Below are 21,149 nucleotides of genomic sequence, written 5' to 3'. Positions count from 1 at the left end.
AACAGAAGCACATTTCACATCAGATACATTTAATTTCTTGTTCATATATTTCATCACTTCCATCGGTCAACATATTCGTTCAGTTCATGAACTCCACGTTAACGATGATGTATTGTTGATGTCATGACTCTCGCGGCCACAGGGCGGAGACAAAGCTTCTAATGACTGATTGATTATTGATTATTATAGTTGCTGCCTGTTTCAGACTGTTTCACCGAAACATGGAACACATTAAACTATTAATATTTCACATCATGTTACAATCAGCTGCAGCGAAGAGCAATAACTGATCACAACTAATCAATATCTGATCAGCAGACTCTCACACAATCACAGTTTGATGACGAAGATCCCAGAACACTGAAAACCAGAAAGATCATCATCAATATTTTCAGGATCAATAATCGTTGATAAACAACTGAAGCTGAAGTAAAGTCATTTTTATTCTTGTATTTTTATCGAGCACTATTCTTCCATCAGCAGGTGGTTCTACTGTGAACCAGGGTTCACAGTAGAACTGTGAGATGAGGAACCAGTCAGGTCCGGATGGAGAACCTGCATCAGGTAGAACTTCAAGAGCAGAAATGTTGAGAATGACCCAGAACCCTGCCTGATGTAAACATAACCAGTCAGTTTGAAAAGGGTTCTAGTGTTGGTTCCGATTAAATACACATTTGTTGCAACAGCCTGTAGAACAGTTGGACTGTAGAACTTTTTCACAACGGGTGAATGTTCTGTGACAGATCCAGAACCACGTGTTGTAGAAAATGTTCTGGAACAAGAGTTGACGGGGAGAGAACAGTTCTTTGAAGAATTCTAACTCAACAGAATTCTCTGGAGGTTCTGTGTGTTGGACTTAGTGACACCTAGTGTCAGTGTCAGCTGACGAAGGTTCTTCACACCGGAGGCTGGTTCTACTTTATGTATGTTGTTAAAGAGTGTAGAACCACGTTTGAGAACATTCTATAAGTGTGTACTGTAATTAATCTAGATTGGACAATGTCAATATAGAGAACACTTAGAACTGCTGTTAGTGTTCTAAGGTCCAGGGTTCTACAGACAGGAGGCTGCGTATCAGAGCCCAGCAGATTAAAGATACGGTTCTCTAAAGAAATATTCCAGAACAAGTACAAACTTGAGTGTTCTGCTCTTGACGTCACCATAGAAAATAAAAAGTTTCCTGCATGACAACTCAGAATCCAGAGGTTCCATGAGGTGGAGGTTCTAACAATCAGGAGCAGATCTGGTGTAGAACTCTAGAAAGGTGGTTCTAGGACTGAGCAGAGCGGGTTCTAGATCACGTAGATGAAGTGATTGTAATTTGTGGTCCAATCCAGAAAACCCACAGAACATTCTAGGGGGTGAAGGTTGATCTTTGGTGCAGAACCAGGGTTCTAGACACATGGACACACAACTAATAGGAACTTTAGAGGGGGAAGTTTGGTGTTTTATGCAGAACTCCAAGAAAAAAGTTCTACGAGCAACTGCAGAGCTCTTGATGTTTATTCTGGAAGTCAGTGAGGAACCCAGTTGTCCACCAGAAGGTTCTAGAAGGGCATTCCTCCAGAGATCTGACGGGCGACCTGCTCGTCCTGACTCTCCTCCTTGTCCTTTTTCTCCTGGTTCCAGTTTTTCAGCCCCTCCGGCAGAGTCGTGTCCTCGTCCTCGCCTCCGGTTCCCTCCACAAAGTCCTCGTACGTCGACTTCTCTGCAAATGGACGATTACCGAGCAGCTCCACCATGTCGCTCTTATCCAGAACCTCCTTCTCAAGAAGCCGCAGAGCCACCTGGAGGAGAGCACAGGAACACAAGGCACCAGGCCAGATGAGGGAGGGTTCTAGGTCATGAATAAGAAATTTGTTGTTATAATAGCACATTCTACATCTGTGTGTTTACTAGAATAAATAAAGTCTGGTTCCAAAGTAGTGTTCAAGGCCTAAGCATGGTTCTGAGTGAAGGTTCTAGAGCTTTACCTCTAGTCGAGGTCTCGGCGCGGGACTGTTTGAGAACTGAATGAAGGACTTCTATCTGTAGTAACCGGTTCTACACTAGTCTGAGAACTGTTGTGATAAAGACCTAGAAAGTCGCATTGCAGCAAACATGTTCTCAGCACAGGAACGTTCAAGAACCCAGTGTCTTGTGTAACATAGAACTACCACCCTGCCCGTCTAGCAGATGGTTGTAGAGGGTTCTTCCTTCAGAACCACCTCATCTTCTCCTCAGAGTTCCTCGAAAGAGTTGTGTTGAGAACCTGTAGACTGTCCACAGGTGATCTAGGTCACTGGTACCTTCTCCACCTCTGCCTTCTTTTCGTTCAGCAGCTGCTGGGTTCTCCGGTAAGCATCGCCGATGAGGGTTCTGACCTCAGTGTCGATGAGACGAGCCGTAGCTTCACTGTATGGTTTCTCCAGAACCATCTCGCCCTGCCTGGGGAGGTCGAAGGAAACCTGACCCACCTTCTCGTTCATCCCGAACTGAACGATCTGCAACAGAACAACCAGGATATCAGAGGAACCGGAACCAGAAAATGGAACACAAAATGGACAAGCTCTTGAATCTGCACACAGCTGACAAAGTTAGGTCTGACCCTCTGACCCCTCTGACCTGTGCGTAGGCGCTCTGCGTGACCTTGCGGAGGTCGTCCTGAGCTCCGGTGGTGATCCTTCCGAAGAAGATTTCCTCGGACACTCGCCCTCCCAGAGTCATACACATCCGGTCCAGCAGCTGCTCTCGGGTGTACAGGTACTGCTCTCTAGGAAGGTACTGAGCGTAACCCAGACCCTTCCCCCTGGGGATGATGGACACCTGCACAGGTACCAACGAAACACACTCCGTCACACACACACACACACACACACACACCTTCACAGGTACCAACGAGAATACACTCCGTCACACACACACCTGCACAGGTACCAACGAGAACACACTCCGTCACACACACACACACACCTGCACAGGTAACAACAACAACAACACACTCCGTCACACACACACACCTGCACAGGTAACAGCAACACACTCCGTCACACACACACACCTGCACAGGTACCAACAAGAACACACTCCGTCACACACACACACACACACCTGCACAGGTAACAACAACAACAACACACTCCGTCACACACACACCTGCACAGGTACCAACAAGAACACACTCCGTCACACACACAAACACACACACACACACACAAAGGTACCAACGAGAACACACTCCGTCACACACACACCTGCACAGGTACCAACGAGAACACACTCCGTCACACACACACACACCTGCACAGGTACCAACGAGAACACACTCCGTCACACACACACACCTGCACAGGTAACAACAACAACACACTCCGTCACACACACACACACACACACACACACCTGCACAGGTACCAACGATAACACACTCCGTCACACACACACCTGCACAGGTACCAACGAGAACACAATCCGTCACACACAACTGCACAGATACCAACAAGAACACACTCCGTCACACACACACACCTGCACAGGTACCAACGAGAACTCTCTCTCTCTCTCTCTCTCTCTCTCTCTCTCATAACGTACTAAATGATCATCGCATGTTGAAGAAGACTTGAACCATATACTCGCTCTGAATCAAGTGACACGACAAGTCACGTTCTCAGAGTCGCCCTCTGCTGGTCAGTACAGAGAACACTGGACCCAGGGAGCAGTAACTGTCTGACGTCACTTCTATGTTTAACGTTTAACATCACTTAATGAGCTAAAGCAGCGATCAATAATCACCAAATCTCTCAGAAAAGCTTCTCCATAAACAAAAAAAATCAGATTTCATTCTATAATTATGGACATGGAACTCCATCATGGTTCTGCTCATGTTCTCAGACTGTAACTGGAAGTGAGACCTTGAGCAGAGGGTCGGCATGCTCCAGGAACCATCCAGCGACGGCGTGGCCGGCTTCATGATACGCCACCGTCTTCTTCTCCTCCGGCTGCAGGACCTGAGTCTTCTTCTCCAGACCTGAAACACCGGGAGCAGATCTCAGTCTCCATGGCAACAAGACCTGAAGATCAGAGTCTGACTTCAGTCCACAAAACGTTATAACAGTCTGATGGTGCATATCTCGGTCTGGACTGGGTCTTAACTCAGTCTGGTCATATTCTGGATTCTGTCTGGACTCCGTTTAGTCTGGGTCTGGACATGGTCTGGGTCTGGTCTGGTCTGGGTCTTGACATGGTCTTGACATGGTCTGGTCTGGGTCTGGACAGGGTCTGGTCTGGGTCTGGTCTCACCTCCGATGACCCTCTCGATAGCCTGTTCAAAGTGTTTCTGGTTGATGGCGTCTGAAAGGTGGCGAGCGGCGATCAGGGCCGCCTCGTTACAGACGTTAGCGATGTCAGCGCCTGACAGACAGAAAGTAGGGAGAACAAAGTCAAAGACATCGGACCTGAGATAAGGGCGAGGTCCAATTGTCAAATCTGCTCAGGAAGTTTCCTAAATCTTAAAATGACCCATCAGTGTTTCCTCAGCACCATGATAAGTGCTTAGGAAAGAAGCTTCAATGCTTCCTTTCCTATCTCCTTGTAGCAGAGGCTACACTGGAGTTTCCTATGTAAGAGTAAGGAGATATAGACCCACAATTCATTGTGGCAGCGACATTTAACGTGACGTGTCATCAACGAACGTAAACAATTCAATCTGAAGAAGAAAAAGGGTATGAATATGATCCAGATGTCAGTTACTGTTACATATGAATCACAAAACAATGAAACATGCTGATGGAGCCGCTGAGGTTTTTGTAGTTCATCTTCAGAAATGTGTCGTTTCACCACAACGTCACATGATGATGTTGTTTGGTGTCAGTGGAGTCGGATTGTCTGAGCAGCTGTCGGCTTTTCCTAAGTCTTATCAGTTCTCCTTGACACCTTTCCTTGACCCCATGACGTCTTCCACTGAGGTTAAGGAATAGTATATAGGAGGGACCTTTCAACCTCACCCCATGTGTTTACCTGAGAATCCAGGTGTGAGGGCGGCCATCTTCCTGGCGAGGGCGTCTTTGTTCACGCTGGCCTCCAGCTTCAGAGGACGCAGGTGAACTTTAAAGATGGAGGCTCGACCTTTAATATCCGGATGACCTGAGACCGAACAGAACCGATCAGACAGAACCTCCAGAGGTTCCTCTCAGTCAATAGTTTCTAGTTTCCCACACACTGACAGTGTGTAAAGGTTTAAAATGTTGTCATTAAATAAAACAGGAAGCCAATGCTAAGCTAATGCTCAGCTGATTGTCCAAAAGTCAATTCCAGTAACATGATCTCTTTATCTCGAGTCATTGACGAGTTCTGTTCAGTTTCTCACCGATGTAGATCTGCCTGTCGAAGCGTCCGGGTCTCATCAGCGCCGGGTCCAGGATGTCTGGTCTGTTGGTTCCTGCCAGAACCACCACATTCGTGGCCGTGTTGAAGCCTGAAAACAGAGGAGTGAGACCTCACTGGAACCTGTCCGTCATAACGTCATGAACATTTTTTGATCGATTAATTGATTGATTGATTGGTTGATTGATAGATAGATTGGTTGATCGGTTGATTCATTGATTGGTTGATCAGTTGATTGATTGATTGATTGATTGATCTGTTGGTTGATGGATCGGTTGATCGTCGATTGATTGACTGGTTGGTTGATCGATTGATTGACTGGTTGGTTGATTGATTGATCGATGATTGGTTCCCACCGTCCATCTCCACCAGCAGCTGGTTCAGGGTGTTCTCCTGCTCGCTCTGTCCACCAAAGTTTCCTCGTCCACGCTTTCGTCCGACAGCGTCGATCTCGTCGATGAATAGGATGCAGGGGGCATTTTTCCTCGCCATGACGAACAGATCTCTCACCTGCACAGGAAGTGATATGACTGGGACTGTTAGGTCTGAGACTCTAAATACAAGAAACACTGAATTTGACTCATATTGATCAGCTGTTCCTCACTCTGGCGGGGCCGACGCCCACAAACATCTCCAGGAACTCGGAGCCGTTGACGGTGATGAACGGGACGTCGGCCTCACCGGCCGTCGCTTTGGCCAGAAGAGTTTTTCCTGTTCCCGGAGGACCCGTCAGGATGGCGCCCTGCAAACACAACGACATGACAAACATGTCAACAACAACAACGACATGAAAAACATGTAAACGACAACAACGGCGTGACAAACATGTCAACGACGACTAGGGCTGAACAATTTGGGGAAAATATGGAATTGCGATTTTTCTAGCAGATATTGCGAATTGATTTGCGATTATAATTATCACAGACGCGCACACACACACTGACAGAGAGCGAGATGTGTTGAAGGGGAGAAGGGGGGAGACTCTCTCTCTGTTAGCGGTCTGTCTCTTTAACGAGGGAATAGTCGGGGTGTTCGTCACCTCACGGTGCCACTTGAGACATTTTCATACGGAGTAACAGTCTCAAACAACTCTTGTGTGGTTCTGTGTTCGTCACTACTGTCACTGACTTGTTAGCCGTACACTTGTCATGCAGCCGCTGTGGCGCTGTGTGAAGCGCTGATACAGGTTGGTGGTGTTTCCCCGCGAAGTAGCAACAGTAGAATGGCACGTTCTGACGCTGCGCAGCAACGTCCTTTTTAAAACCGACGTGCTGTTCCTCTTCGAGACTAAAGTCTCCGCTGTATCAGTTTCCGACTCTTCAGTCGAGCTTGAGGACATTGCGCAGCAGGTTATACCCGTTAATTTCCCCTCCCCTCTGGGTCATGCCCCTCCCTTCCCTCTGAGGTCATGCCCCCCCTCCCCTCGGGGTCATGCCCCTCCCTTCCCTCTGAGGTCATGTCCCTCACTCACCTCGGAGTCATGCCCCTCCCTTCCCTCTGAGGTCATGTCCCTCACTCCTCTCGGGGTCATGCCCCTCCCTTCCCTCTGAGGTCATGTCCCTCACTCACCTCGGAGTCATGCCCCTCCCTTCCCTCTGAGGTCATGTCCCTCACTCACCTCGGAGTCATGCCCCTCCCTTCCCTCTGAGGTCATGTCCCTCACTCCCCTCGGGGTCATGCCCCTCCCTCCCCTCGGGGTCATGCCCCTCCCTTCCCTCTGAGGTCATGTCCCTCACTCACCTCGGGGTCATGCCCCTCCCTTCCCTCTGAGGTCATGTCCCTCACTCACCTCGGGGTCATGCCCCTTCCTTCCCTCTGAGGTCATGTCCCTCCCTCCCCTCGGGGTCATGCCCCTCCCTTCCCTCTGAGGTCATGTCCCTCACTCCCCTCGGGGTCATGCCCCTCCCTCCCCTCGGGGTCATGCCCCTCCCTTCCCTCTGAGGTCATGTCCCTCACTCACCTCGGGGTCATGCCCCTCCCTTCCCTCTGAGGTCATGTCCCTCCCTCCCCTCGGGGTCATGCCCCTCCCTTCCCTCTGAGGTCATGTCCCTCACTCACCTGGGGGTCATGCCCCTCCCTTCCCTCTGAGGTCATGCCCCTCCCTCCCCTCGGGGTCATGCCCCTCCCTTCCCTCTGGATCATGCCCCTGCCTCACCTTAGGGATTTTGGCGCCCAGGTCTTGGTACTGTTTGGGGTTCTTCAGGAAGTTGACAAACTCCATGATCTCCAGCTTCGCCTCCTCGCAGCCCGCCACATCTTTAAACTTCACGTCGATCTCGTCTTTAAGGATCTTCGCCGTCGTCTCGCTGACGCTGAACAGTCCGCCCATCCCTCGGCCGGGACGCCCCATCCCCGCCGGACCCCGGCGCAGCATGAAGAGCAGGAAGCCGACGATGAGCACCGTGGGGAGCATGCTCAGTAGAAACGTGCTGGAGGGGAAAGACAGACTTTAGATTTATGAACACACAAAGTGGCCCTGAGTGATGATGTCAGTGCTCACCCATCGCTCTCTGTAGAGTAAACCACCGGCAGCCGGTTCTCTCCCTCGATGCCGAACTCGTTCTGAGCCGTTTCCAGGTTCCTCTCGAACGTGTCCACGCTGCCGATGTTGAACCAGATGTTCTGAGGAAAGAACCAGAGGAAAAGCTCCTTCCTTCAGGTTCTCACATGAAGCCCTGAGCTCTGTGCTGCCCCCTGGTGGAGAGCTGCAATAACATGTAAGACAGTTTAAATAAGAGAAGAAGTAGTGTTGGACTCACTCCGCCCACTGGAGACTGCTCCGCAGTGAAAACCACTTTGACGTAACGTTTGTTGACGACTTCCAGTCGATCCACCTGAGGGGGAGACACAGACAGACAGGCTCTGATTGGTCGTCAGGAGAAAGAGGAAGTGACAGACGGACACTGACAGACCAGGTGTTCCACTCACCACTCCTTTGGGCAGGTAGTTGTTGACAAAGTCTTTCCAGGTGACCTCTCGTCGTCGGTCCCTGAAGAAGATATAATAAGTGGCGGTGGTCCAGAACGTCGCTCCGATCAGGAAGTACATCCCGAACTCTTTATCGTCCCAGGGAACGTCCCCCTGAAACAAATGGAGCCTGAGATCAGTTCCACGCACAGCAACACACCTGTCTGACATCACCAGGTGAGATGAGCTCCTCCCACACTGACCTTCTGCAGACGGCTGTACCAGTGGGACTCATCCTTACGACCTCCTCTTTTTCCTCCCCCTCCTCCCCCCCCTCCCCCTCCTCCTCCAGACTCTGTCTGAGCTGTGGAAGGTTTGGCTTCTGTAAACAAACAAACAGTGATGTCACAAAATCCCTAACAGCAGCTGTCAGTTGTCAGCAGGTGTCAGTTGTTGTCGGTAGCTGTCAGTTGTTGTCAGTTGTTATCAGCAGGTGTCAGTTGTTGTCAGCAGTCTTCAGTTGTTTTCAATAGCTGTCAGTTGTTGTCAGTAGCTGTCAGCAGGTATCAGTTGTTGTCAGCAGGTTTCAGTTGTTGTCAGTAGCTGTCAGTTGTTGTCAGCAGGTGTCAGTTGTTGTCAGTAGGTGTCAGTTGTTGTCAGCAGCTGTCAGTTGTTGTCAGTTGTTGTCAGTAGCTGTCAGTTGTTGTCGGTAGCTGTCAGTTGTTGTCAGTTGTTATCAGCAGGTGTCAGTTGTTGTCAGCAGTCTTCAGTTGTTTTCAATAGCTGTTAGTTGTTGTCAGTAGCTGTCAGCAGGTATCAGTTGTTATCAGCAGGTGTCAGTTGTTGTCAGTAGGTGTCAGTTGTTGTCAGCAGCTGTCAGTTGTTGTCAGTTGTTGTCAGTAGCTGTCAGTTGTTGTCAGCAGGTGTCAATTGTTGTCAGTTGTTGTCAGTGGCTGTCAGTTGTTGTCAATGGTGTCAGTTGTTGTCAGCAGCTGTCAGTTGTTGTCAGTAGCTGTCAGTTGTTGTCAGTAGCTGTCAGTTGTTGTCAGCAGGTGTCAGTTGTCAGCAGGTTTCTACCTTTCGTTGCAGCTTCAGCCTCAGAGTTCTTTGCAGGTTTCTGAGCGTCTGGAAAATATTTTTCAAAACCTGCAGAAGAAGAAGAACAGGTAAGTGAACGGAGACGGGACCGGTCCTCACAAACATAGAAAGAACGCACACACAGCATGTACCTTTAGGAGGTCTGGAGCTCAGCTTCGTGCACGCTCCCAGCAGCTCACACAACAAGCCCCGCCCACTCCCTACCTGTTCGGCCGCAGTGGAGAACACGACCTGACCAACACACATCCAACATGGCCGACGTAAGATAACAACAACAAATAGTCCAGACAGGTCGACTGTTACATTCTGATACACCAGGAACACGGCATCGACCAGGGCTGAGGTCCAACTGTCACAGTGAACTGTTTCCTCAGCACCTGATAATGTTCACATTCTCTAAGTGCTTAGGAAAGGAGCTTCGATGTTTCCTTTCCTATCTCCTTTAGCAGAGGACACACTGCAGCTTCCTATGTGAGAGGAAAGGAGAAACAGACCCACAATTCATTGCTGCAGTGATATTTAACGTGACGCGTCAAGAACAAATGTAAACGATTCAATCTGAAGAAGAAGAAGAAGAAGAGGATGAATATGATCCAGATGTCATTACTGTTACATATGAATCATAAAACACTGAAACATGTTGATGGAGCCGCTGAGGTTTTTGTAGTTCATCTTCAGAGATGTGTCTTTTCACCACGACGTGACATCACGTCCTATGAATCCTCCTTGACCGGGGCGGAGCAGAGCTCCACATGGGACATGGACCTGACGGGACGGTCACGTGGGTATTTCCGCCCCTGTGACACCTGAGGTCACTGGTCGTGACGTAGCAGCGGCTGTGAACCGTTCTACAGGAGACTGGACCGGGCCGGACCGAACTGGTCTGCGGTTACACCGAGTCACCGTGCGGGTCAGTGCGGGTTAGCATAGTTAGCATGTTAGCACGTTTTCCACCTACCAGCCGGGCCGGAGCGATGGAGGGCAGCAGCGGGCGGAACATGCTCCTGCAGCCGGCGGACAGCCGCAGGTAGCGGTGGGCCATCCTCCCCCGGTCACACACCGACACTGACGGACGGAACCACGACAACAACGGCCGCTACACAACTTCACTCCTGCGGTCTGTTCTGTAACCGACCTGCTCCGCTTCTTCACGGACGGTCACACGTTCGAGGAGGCGACACTGCCCCCTGCCGCCCGCTCCGGGGAGAGGTGTGTGTGTGTGTGTGTGTGTGTGTGTGTGTGTGTGTCTGTGTGTGTCTGTGTCTGTGTCTGTGTGTGTGTGTGTGTGTGTGTCTGTGTGTCTGTGTGTGTGTTTGTGTGTGTGTGTCTGTGTGTGTGTGTCTGTGTGTCTGTGTGTGTGTGTGTGTGTCTGTGTGTCTGTGTGTGTGTTTGTGTGTGTGTCTGTGTGTGTGTGTGTGTGTGTGTGTGTTATAAACGTCAGTGTGACATGAATACAACATTTCTAATGAGCCATCAGCCCCTGAAGTTAAACAATGTTAATAAATGACGAATAATTTATCATAATAATAATGATACTAATGATAATAGTAATAATATCCATCGATCCATGGAGTTACCACCAGCAGACGGCAGGTGTCGCCCCCCCCCCCCCCCAGTTGCATGCCGGGAAGCGGATGATGGCTGCGGGCTGTGCGGAGGAATGAAGCCGCTGACCGCTGCCTGTCGCCCCGCTGAAGCTCGCTCCGTGCGGCCTCAGGTGTTTCAGCAGAGCGGAGCTGTCGGTGTCACTGAGCTATGAGGTAAACACAAGGGACCCGGTTCGACCCGGGTTGAACGCGGCTGGTTGTTATGTTCTTCTGCGCCGCTGTGAGGGGAAGGACAGACTCATGTTAACATGCTAACAGGCTAACATACCAGAGCCGATACCTTAGCTTAGCTTCCACCTACAACTGAGTTTAACATCTAACTTAGCATTTAGCATCAGTTAGCTCCACCGTGTGTTCTCCACCTGCTACTTATTACCTTGTTACTCGCATTGCTAACTGACAGCCGGCTAGCGTTAGCATGTGATAACCTGATTGGCCTCGAATTACACGGGAAGGGCGTCACTTCAACCGTGACGTCATACTTAAATGATATAATAGTGACGTGTATGTGACGTCACAGTGCTTTGGGGGAGGGGGGGTCGACTAACTGAGTAACTGCACTGCTAGATGCTAACGCTATCATGTGGACTTATGTCAGCTGACAGGCTGTGAGGTGGGGGCGTGGCAGACAGACAGGAAGTGTAATGTGTGTCTTGTCTGTAGGAGCGCTGCTGTCCTGTTGCCTCCAGGCGTCCTGGCTGTCCCACTATGCTGTGTTTGTCCACTGGGTGGCGCCTCCTGAGCCGAGCTCACCGCCGCCCCCGCCCCGCCGCCCAGTCTGTCACCATGTATGCCGCCCGCTTCTACAGCACCGCAGGGGGAGGGGCAGGAGGCGGGGTCAAACAGGGGAGAAGGTCGGGGCTGGCCGTGATCGAGACGCCCCACCCCCCTCACCCACACCACCCTCACCCGACTCCCCCGGCCTACCATCTGTACCAGGGACGCCCCGACACCCACCGAGGACCACACTTCCACCACCACTTCCACTCGCAACCCACCCACCTGGCCCCGCCCCCTTTACCCCCCCAATACCAACACCATACCCACTTCCACGCGTACGGAGGGGGCGTCCCGGGTGGAGGGGCTGCCGCCCCCGGCACCAAAAAGAAGACGTGGAACTTCATCCACGAGAAGATGAGCTACGACACGTTCTTCACCATGAAGCGTCTGATCGAGCGTTCGCGGCGGCCCGACGAGGTGCTGCGCTGGGTCACCCAGAACCCAGGAAAGATCTCCCACAACCACTACCCAGTTGCTCTGCAGAAGATCGGACAGCTGCTGCAAGCCACGCCCCCAATGCGACCTGGAGCAGACGAGGGCGACGTCTCGGGAGGAGGAGGCGGAGACGAACGTCAGATCCTGGAGCATCAGGACTTTCAGACGCTCTGTAGCGCCATCATCAACGACTGCGCCAAGTTCGACAACTTCAGTATCGTCAACTGTTTGTACGCTGTGGCCGCGCTCGGTGAGTCGTGTGTGTGTGTGTGTGTGTGTGTGTGTGTGTGTGTGTGTGTGTGTGTGTGTGTGTGTGTGTGTGTGTGTGTGTGTGTGTGTGTGTGTGTGTGTGTGTGTGTGTGTGTGTGTGTGTGTGTGTGTGTGTGTGTGTGTGTGTGTGTGTGTGTGTGTGTGTGTGTGTGTGTGTGTGTGTGTGTGTGTGTGTGTGAGTGAGTGAGTGAGTGAGTGAGTGAGTGAGTGAGTGAGTGAGTGAGTGAGTGAGTGAGTGAGTGAGTGAGTGAGTGAGTGAGTGAGTGAGTGAGTGTGATCTCTCTAGAGCTGCAACAGTTAATCAATTAGTGATCGACTACTAAATTAATCACCACCTATTTAGTAGTTTTTATGAAAAACAGTCACAATTCTCTGATTTCAGCTTCTTCAATATTAATGTTTTCTGGTTTCTTTGCTCCTCTGTGACAGTAAACTGAATATCTTTGGTTGGTGGACAAAACAAAACATCATGTAGTGGTTTTGGGAAACACGATCAACATTTTTCACCATTTTATGACCCAACTAATCGAGTAATATATTATCGACAGATTAATGGATTATGAAAGTAATCATTAGTTGCAGCTCTAGTTTTTTTTGCCTCCAATCTCGAACCGACTCATTTCATCTGCTGATACCAAGTCCTGATCCAATACTTGTATTTTCCGACATAATACAGTACATAATAAAATCAAATCAATGTATATGCTTGACAATTATATAGCTCTACAATCCAATCCGTTCCTTAAAGTCCCAGTGTGTAAATTTGTAACTTTCTGGCGGAATCTGGTGGTAAAGTGTCAAACCGCAACCAACTGAGCGACCGACAGGGGACACTTTATGTTGTCGCACCGCCGATTCCATTTCCTGTTTCCGGCAGTGTCTGAAAATTCAACGAGAATGTGACGTAGAAACATGGAGACTCACACGGAGTTGGGGTCCATCTCATGGAACTGTGTGTGTGTGTGTATATATATATATATATTAGGGCTGTCAAAAGATTAAAATTTTTAATCAGATTAATCACAGGGTAGCTGTGGAATAATTACCAGTAATCACCATTTATCACCATTCGTAAATATGCCAGAAAATTCTTATTTTCTCGAATGGAAAGATAAATGACAGAAGGCGGATGTATACATTTAACATTTGTTTTTTCATTTATGGGAAATCCAGATGATGGTGTTATTAATAATGAAAAATAAAATAAAATCAAACTTAAACATACCACACCATAATTCCATTTGTGTCACAAGTCTCTTTGCTATGCCTCTGAGCAAATATAGGATGTTATTTAGAGCACTTTTTTCAAATCAAACTTAAACGTTTTGGGCATCTTAGCCATTGCTCTATTTTTTAAAGCAAAACATGTTTCCTTTTCTTTTCTTTTTTAAATCAAACAAACTACCACACCTTCACACAATAAAATGTGTCTCTCTTGTCTATTATTCTTTTAGCCAGTTGCTGAGGCAAACTAACTGGTTGACATTTTCTGAAAGTAAGGCTGACCGTTTCTTTTGCACAATGTGGCCTGCGACTGAGAAGAGTCTTTCACATGGAACCGTGGATGCAGGAGTGGCTCGATATTTGCGAGCCAGCAAGGCCAGCTTGTCATGGGCTCCTGAATGAGCAGACCACCACTGCAAGGGGCAGTCCTCCATACTAATGCTCGGCTCTGCCCTGTACCTGTGTATGTCTCTGCCAGGCTGCACCTCTTCATCAGAATCAGAATCTGAGCCGAGTTGTAGTAGCAGGCTCATTTTCTTCTTGGGGGGCCCATCTTCAGAAGTCTGTGTAGACCTTCTTGGTGATTGTTCAAGCAGCATGCCTCCAAGTGTGGTCCACGCATCTTCTCTTTCACTCTTGGGCAGGCTCTTCAAGTCTTTAAAACACAGATCCAGCGCTGTTGCAAGCTTGAGCCATGCGATGCCGGTCTTTTCTTGGCGGGAGGCTAGGTCTTCCCTGAATGCAGTCTTAAATCTCACCACATGCAGGGTCCTCATCAGAGACTTCCATTACATGACGCAAGTATCAGAGGGCAGGCAGCACCACAGAGCAGGAGACATAGGCCTCCCCAACCAGGAGATCAGTTACATACCTGCAGTGGAATAACATACCGAGAGAGAGAGAGATACATCAGTAAGTTATAAGAACACAAGTTGGTATGTTTACAAAAAGTAAACATATCATTTCAATTTAATCAATTCAATTTTATTTCAACCTATAGGACTACTAAAAATCTAATTAGTTACCTACAGGGCTCTAGAAGAGTTTCCAGTCTCTGCAGCTTGTTCCATTCAGCTGGCTTCAGCATAACGAGTTTGTGATGCTGTTGGTCCAGGGTTGCTTTTTTTGCTGCTTGATTGCGGTTCAGACGCTTGGCCATTTCCACTGTTGAATTCCAACGTGTTGGAACGTCCTGGATCAGCGGCTCCTGCTGCTGTCCGAGGGCCGCTTGCTGTGCTTGAAGCTCCGCGGCGTTTTGCTGGGCTGTGTTTGAAGTGACCGATAATTTTGCCTCACTTGGACAATGCATTCACAAATCCGCTGTCAGAGAGGCTCACTGTGACGCTTCTCTGTAGGATGTGAGCTATGCAAGGCATGTGCTCAAATGGCAATAGTCTGGCCGCAGCTGTCATATTACGTGCACTGTCGGTCCCTATAGTTGTGACTTTTCCTTCAATTGCCCACTTCCGTGCTACTGTAAGGAACTGTTCTGCACATGCCTCTGCAAAGTGACGCTCTTCTGTTTTCATTGTCGTCAGCGCAAACGACTTCAGTTCCCATTCTTTAGTAATTTGATGTGCTACACCGAGATAATTGTTGTTACTGACAGGTCCAGTGGTCTCCTGTTAGGGCGACATATTTTCGCTACAGACAAATCCTCTTCTTTCTTTTTCTTTTCAGTTTCATGGAGCTCGTGGATTTTAGTCATTACTGCGCCTCTTGACGGTGGCGTGTAGAATGTGTCGCGAGACACAACTTTTAACACTTCCACGAAGCCCTTGTCCTCCAAAATTTTAATTGGCCGCCAGTCTCTTGCAATCCATTTGGCAATTTTGTTAGTCAAGTTGTCAGAGGTGGACTAACATATTCCCCTGCATTCGGTGAGCGTCGTCTGAAGCAAGCCCGGACTTGCAGCAGAACTTGAAACCCCGACAAACGCATGCTTTGCGTTGAAATGGTAGTTTAGGCTTGAAGTGCTTTGTGAAACGAAAACTCCTTCTTCCAGTGTGTGAAAATCACTGCGTGTTTATTAAGTGTTCCATCTTTATTTTTTTATACTCGAACTTTCCATCCAGAGGGCCAACAGCTTCTTCAGGTTCTTTTCCATCTTTTGATCTCCATAACGCTAGAGCGACGACGAGAGCAGAGCGGGTGGAATTGTGGGAAATATGGGGCGGGTCATTCTGCGCATGCGTTAATGCGGAAATTTTTTTTGCCGCGTTAAGTCCACAAATCAATCGTCCTGCGTTAACGCGTTAATTTTGACAGCCCTAATATATATATGTATATATATATATGTATACATATATATACTGTATATGAACACATACTGTAGTTATGGACAACATATTACATTTCTGTGAATAAGTTCTTCTGAATATTACACACTGGAGCTTGGAGGTTTTTGTTTGTTTGGCTGAAATAGAAAACAAAGAAAACCTTTTCACTCTCGTCGGTCCACCTCCAGGTCTGCCCAGCGACTCTCAGGTGGTCCAGGTGTTGGAGGTGGAGGCTCAATCCAGACTGAACCAGTTCAACCAGAAGGACGTGTCCATGGTGTTCAGCTCCAGTATGAAGCTCCACCCGGGGAGTCAGCACCCCCTGACCGAGGCCTGCCTGGCCGGCCTGGAGAAGAATCTGGAGAGAGAGCGCCACCCGCAGACGCTCTTCCTCCTGCTCTCGTACTATCGACTCAAGTGGCGCTCGCTGCAGCCGCAGGAGCCCACCGCCGCTGTAGGCGGCGCTGCAACCACCGCCGCTACCACCAACAACACGCCTCCAAACCAAGAACAGCTGCACGCCAACAGGTGAGAGAACCCGTCGACTGCGATGTCCAGTCGGCGTCTGATCGACTGATCAACTGATCCACTCTAACCCTCAGTCTGACTCTCGTGTTCAGGAAGATCCTGCGTCTAGTCAAACACACTCTGGCGAGTGTCAGCGGTGTCCGTGACCAGGAGATGGTGCTGCTGGACGAGATGCTGGCGGCGTGCGCTCAGGAGGCGAGCAACAAGAGTCTGGAGTTGATCTTCAGCTCTCACCTGTTCTACCAGAACAGACAGGAGAAGTTCATCAGCAGCCTGGCAGGTAGGAATCTGACCATGAGCCACGGTTCGTTAACACCGTCATTCACCGTGATGTCACCATGATGTCATCGTGACCTGTCATTATCTCTGTCAGTGGAGCTGCCGAAGAAGGTGGACAGCATCACGCCGTACACGATGGCTCTGATCGCCAAGTACATCGCTCGCCATCGCCTGCGTGAGACCCGACTGCTCGACGCCATCGCAGACTTCCTGGTGAAGAAGGCGGAGTACCTGGACAGTAAGGTGAGGCCAGGACCGGAGGATGGGTTCTGTGGTTCTCGTGGACCGGACCTGAGTGTGTCCGTCTCCGTCTTTAGGTGATCCAGAAGCTGGTGTTCCCGTTCAGCAGGATGAGTTACCGTCCGTCCAACGAGCAGCAGTTCTTCTCTCGGTTGGAAGAGGTGGTGGAGCTGAAGGCGCTCAGTTCGCCGCTCGCAACTGTCAACATCCTCATGTCTCTGTTCCAGCTGGGTCACTTCCCAGGCCTGGTGCTGCACCGGGTCTTCTCCTCTGCCTTCATCAGCAACGTCACGAGTCAGTACCAGAACATGACCGATAGAACCTCATGTCTCCGTTCTCCTGGTCAACACGTCCGTGTCCCCACAGATAGTCCGTACGCTCTGATCGTCCGGAGGTACCTGTCCCTGCTGGATGCCGCCGTGGAGCTGGAGTATGACCAGTACACCGGACCTCGGCTGCAGGACGCCCACAAGGTTCTGATGTTCGACCACGCCCTGACCGCTGACGAGGTCAACCGCAAGTACAGGTACCACACACTGGTTCTGACTGGTTCTGACTAATCCTGACTGGTTCTGACTGACTGTTTCTTTCCTCTGTCAGTTATAAGGGTCTTGTTGCGGAGGCCTTACGTCAGCTGGTTGGAGAACAGAACTACAAACAAGACGAAGTGCTCGCCCCTGGATACTACACAGGTACTGCACACTGAGTACTACACACAGGTACTACACACTGAGTTCTACACACACGTACCACACACTGAGTACTACACACTGAGTACTACACACACAGATACTACACATTGAGTACTAATCACACACAGGTACCACACTGAGTACTACACACAGGTACTACACACTGAGTTCTACACACACGTACCACACACTGAGTACTACACACTGAGTACTACACACACAGATACTACACATTGAGTACTAATCACACACAGGTACCACACTGAGTACTACACACAGGTTCTACACACTGAGTACTAAACACTGAGAACTACACACTGAGTATTACACACACAGTACTACAGACTGAGTATTACACACATAGTGGACACACTATACTACACACACAGTACTACACACACAGGTAACAGACACTGAGTACTATACAATGAGTACTACACACACAGTGTACAGTGTGTGTAGGATGGTACTACACACTGAGTACTACACACACAGGTACCACACACTGAGTACTACACACAGGTAGTAGTAGTAGTTGTACTGCAGTACTGACAGTTTGAAGTAGTAGTAGCAGTACTGACAGTTTGTAGTAGAAGTACTGCAGTACTGACAGTCTGTAGTAGTAGTAGTACTGCAGTACTGACAGTCAGTCGTAACTGGAGCACCACCTTCTGTCTCCAGACTTCGTTCTGTGGATGGACGGTTCTGGTCGGGTTCTACCCATCAGGACCGGAGCTGCTCCGTCGCTGAGCGTAGCCGTGGCAACCAAGCCGGCTGAAGGCGTGGTTGCTGTGGTGACCTCAGAGTTCCAGAGGTTCTCTCCCTTTGGGGCGCTGGAGGAGGGCGGCGAGCAGCAGGTGGGCGGGGCTGTGGAGCCCAGCTCCTTCTTACCCCACCACATCCGCAGCACAACAGGGGCCCCGGGGTCTTCGGGGGCCCCTCGGCCCGGGACTAACGGTGGTCCCCTGGACTACGGGCCCTACTTCGTCCCTGCAGCCGAGTTCTACTCCGGTCTGGCCAAGGAGCATTCTCTGGAGAGCCAAGACAGCTCCACGCTCAGCAGCCCCCCCTCCGACGGCCTGGCCCCGCCCGGGGCTCCAGGACCCGCAGGGGCCGCGGCCCCCGACTCTCTCTTCCAGTTTTCCATCGGGAAGATTCTGGAGGACGAGGCGGGGACAGGGGCCCCTGAGAGCCAGGGACCAGACTGTGAGCTTCCGGGGTTCTACGAGGACGTGACATATTCTGAGGGGTCAGGGGTCGACAGGCGACCCTCGTCACCGCCACAGCTCCACCCCCCCGATCGACCGGACCCCGACACCCCTTCGACTGACCACAGAGTGGTCAGGAGGTCAGTCCACGGGTCACGTCTGAGGAACACCTGACATGATGAACGGTTGCCTCAGTAACGTGTGTCTCTGCAGGGTCATCATGTCCGTCAATGACAAGTGGCACTACTGCCACAACTCTGACGTGCTGGTTGGGTCCAGGGCCATGAGGGACCGACACCTGAGGCTGCTGGGATACGTCATCGTCCAGGTGAGAGTCTGTCAGGCACACGTCTCCTCACCGCGTCGCCTCTCCTCATTCACCACGTCTCCTCTCCTCACCACGTCTCCTCTCCTCATCATGTCTCCTCACCACGTCTCCTCTCCTCATCACGTCTCCTCTCCTCATCATGTCTCCTCATCACGTCTCCTCTCCTCATCATGTCTCCTCATCACGTCTCCTCTCCTCATCATGTCTCCTCACCACATCTCCTCTCCTCACTCACTACGTCTCCTCTCCTCACTCACTACGTCTCCTCTCCTCACTCACTACGTCTCCTCTCCTCACTCACCACGTCTCCTCTCCTCATCACGTCTCCTCTCCTCACTCACTACGTCTCCTCTCCTCACTCACTACGTCTCCTCTCCTCACTCACTACGTCTCCTCTCCTCACTCACCACGTCTCCTCTCCTCATCATGTCTCCTCTCCTCATCATGTCTCCTCTCCTCACTCACCACGTCTCCTCTCCTCATCATGTCTCCTCTCCTCACTCACTACGTCTCCTCTCCTCATCATGTCTCCTCTCCTCACTCACCACGTCTCCTCTCCTCATCATGTCTCCTCTCCTCACTCACTACGTCTCCTCTCCTCATCATGTCTCCTCTCCTCACTCACCACGTCTCCTCTCCTCACTCACCACGTCTCCTCTCCTCATCATGTCTCCTCTCCTCACTCACCACGTCTCCTCTCCTCATCACGTCTCCTCTCCTCATCATGTCTCCTCATCACGTCTCCTCTCCTCACCACGTCTCCTCTCCTCACCACGTCTCCTCTCCTCATCATGTCTCCTCTCCTCACTCACCACGTCTCCTCTCCTCATCATGTCTCCTCTCCTCACTCACCACGTCTCCTCTCCTCATCATGTCTCCTCTCCTCACTCACCACGTCTCCTCTCCTCACTCACTACGTCTCCTCTCCTCATCATGTCTCCTCTCCTCACTCACCACGTCTCCTCTCCTCACTCACTACGTCTCCTCTCCTCATCATGTCTCCTCTCCTCACTCACCACGTCTCCTCTCCTCATCATGTCTCCTCTCCTCACTCACCACGTCTCCTCTCCTCACTCACTACGTCTCCTCTCCTCATCATGTCTCCTCTCCTCACGCGTTTGTCATGGGACCTGTTTGTTGTCTCAGCTGCCGCATCACGAGCTGGAGAAGCTGAACGGCATTGAGGAGGTGAAGCAGTACCTGCACAAGAAGCTGCTGGACGTCCCACTATGACACTGTGTGTGTGTGTGTGTGTGTGTGTGTGTGTGTGTGTGTGTGTGTGTGTGTGTGTGTGTGTGTGTGTGTGTGTGTGTGTGTGTGTGTGTGTGTGTGTGTGTGTGTGTGTGTGTGTGTGTGTGTGTGTGTGTGTGTGTGTGTGTGTGTGTGTGCGCGCATTATTAGTTATTGATGAATCTTCAAATGATTTTCTTTATCAATCTGTGAGAACATGATGATTGATCAGAACCAGATGATTAAACAATAAAGAATATCGATGTGTTCTCACCTCTTTCCAAATCATTGATCTTTAAATACATCTGTTGATTCATGTCTGTGGTCGAATGTAAACTACAAATCCCAGAGTTCAAGGACACGACGAGTCCGTGGTACGTTCAAGGAGCAGGGAAGACTTTGACAAATCCTCGAATGCACCACAGCCGCCATGTTTGATGTGGAACGAGGTCATGTCTGGAGTTCACGCTGTGCTCTGATTGGATGAACAAATGTTTTCCTTTTTTTTCAGGGTGGGGGGTAGTCAATGTTTGGTAACCGTGGGAATGATGATGATGATGCATGAGTGGGTGTTGATGCTTTGTTCTATGAAGAGCAGGGGCTAATGGGTACTGTAGTTTCCCCTGAGCTGTCCAAGGGGATGAGTGAGTGTTACTATGGTAACGCGTGCATGCCAAAGGTCG

The 21,149-nt window shown here is 50.2% G+C and overlaps 2 protein-coding genes across 2 annotated transcripts; one reads left to right on the top strand and one right to left on the bottom strand.

Annotated features, from left to right (window-relative positions):
• Nucleotides 1-12: 12 nt before the first annotated feature.
• afg3l2 (AFG3-like AAA ATPase 2) lies at nucleotides 13-10,456 on the bottom strand. Its single transcript, XM_035635779.2, has 17 exons — nucleotides 10,325-10,456; nucleotides 9,498-9,597; nucleotides 9,346-9,414; nucleotides 8,532-8,650; nucleotides 8,290-8,442; nucleotides 8,121-8,195; nucleotides 7,862-7,983; nucleotides 7,517-7,790; nucleotides 5,966-6,103; nucleotides 5,718-5,871; nucleotides 5,345-5,452; nucleotides 4,996-5,121; nucleotides 4,279-4,389; nucleotides 3,891-4,006; nucleotides 2,605-2,805; nucleotides 2,289-2,483; nucleotides 13-1,787 (listed from the first exon to the last, which is right to left on the bottom strand). The coding sequence occupies exons 1-17, from the start codon at nucleotides 10,406-10,408 to the stop codon at nucleotides 1,548-1,550; spliced, it is 2,385 nt and encodes a 794-aa protein (XP_035491672.1). The 5' UTR covers nucleotides 10,409-10,456; the 3' UTR covers nucleotides 13-1,547.
• Nucleotides 10,436-20,751, top strand: fastk (Fas-activated serine/threonine kinase). The gene is made up of 12 exons (XM_035635778.2): nucleotides 10,436-10,575; nucleotides 10,940-11,126; nucleotides 11,637-12,438; nucleotides 16,150-16,489; nucleotides 16,582-16,769; nucleotides 16,863-17,011; nucleotides 17,086-17,302; nucleotides 17,375-17,534; nucleotides 17,609-17,700; nucleotides 18,382-19,048; nucleotides 19,122-19,236; nucleotides 20,383-20,751. The coding sequence occupies exons 3-12, from the start codon at nucleotides 11,682-11,684 to the stop codon at nucleotides 20,467-20,469; spliced, it is 2,772 nt and encodes a 923-aa protein (XP_035491671.1). The 5' UTR covers nucleotides 10,436-10,575; nucleotides 10,940-11,126; nucleotides 11,637-11,681; the 3' UTR covers nucleotides 20,470-20,751.
• The last annotated feature ends 398 nt before the right edge of the window (nucleotides 20,752-21,149 follow it).

The sequence above is a fragment of the Scophthalmus maximus genome, chromosome 5, assembly GCF_022379125.1.
Source record: "Scophthalmus maximus strain ysfricsl-2021 chromosome 5, ASM2237912v1, whole genome shotgun sequence".
Classification (NCBI taxonomy): Eukaryota; Metazoa; Chordata; class Actinopteri; order Pleuronectiformes; family Scophthalmidae; genus Scophthalmus; species Scophthalmus maximus.
The sequence above is the reverse complement of the archived record's forward strand: the minus strand, read 5'-3'. Positions and strand labels throughout refer to the sequence as shown.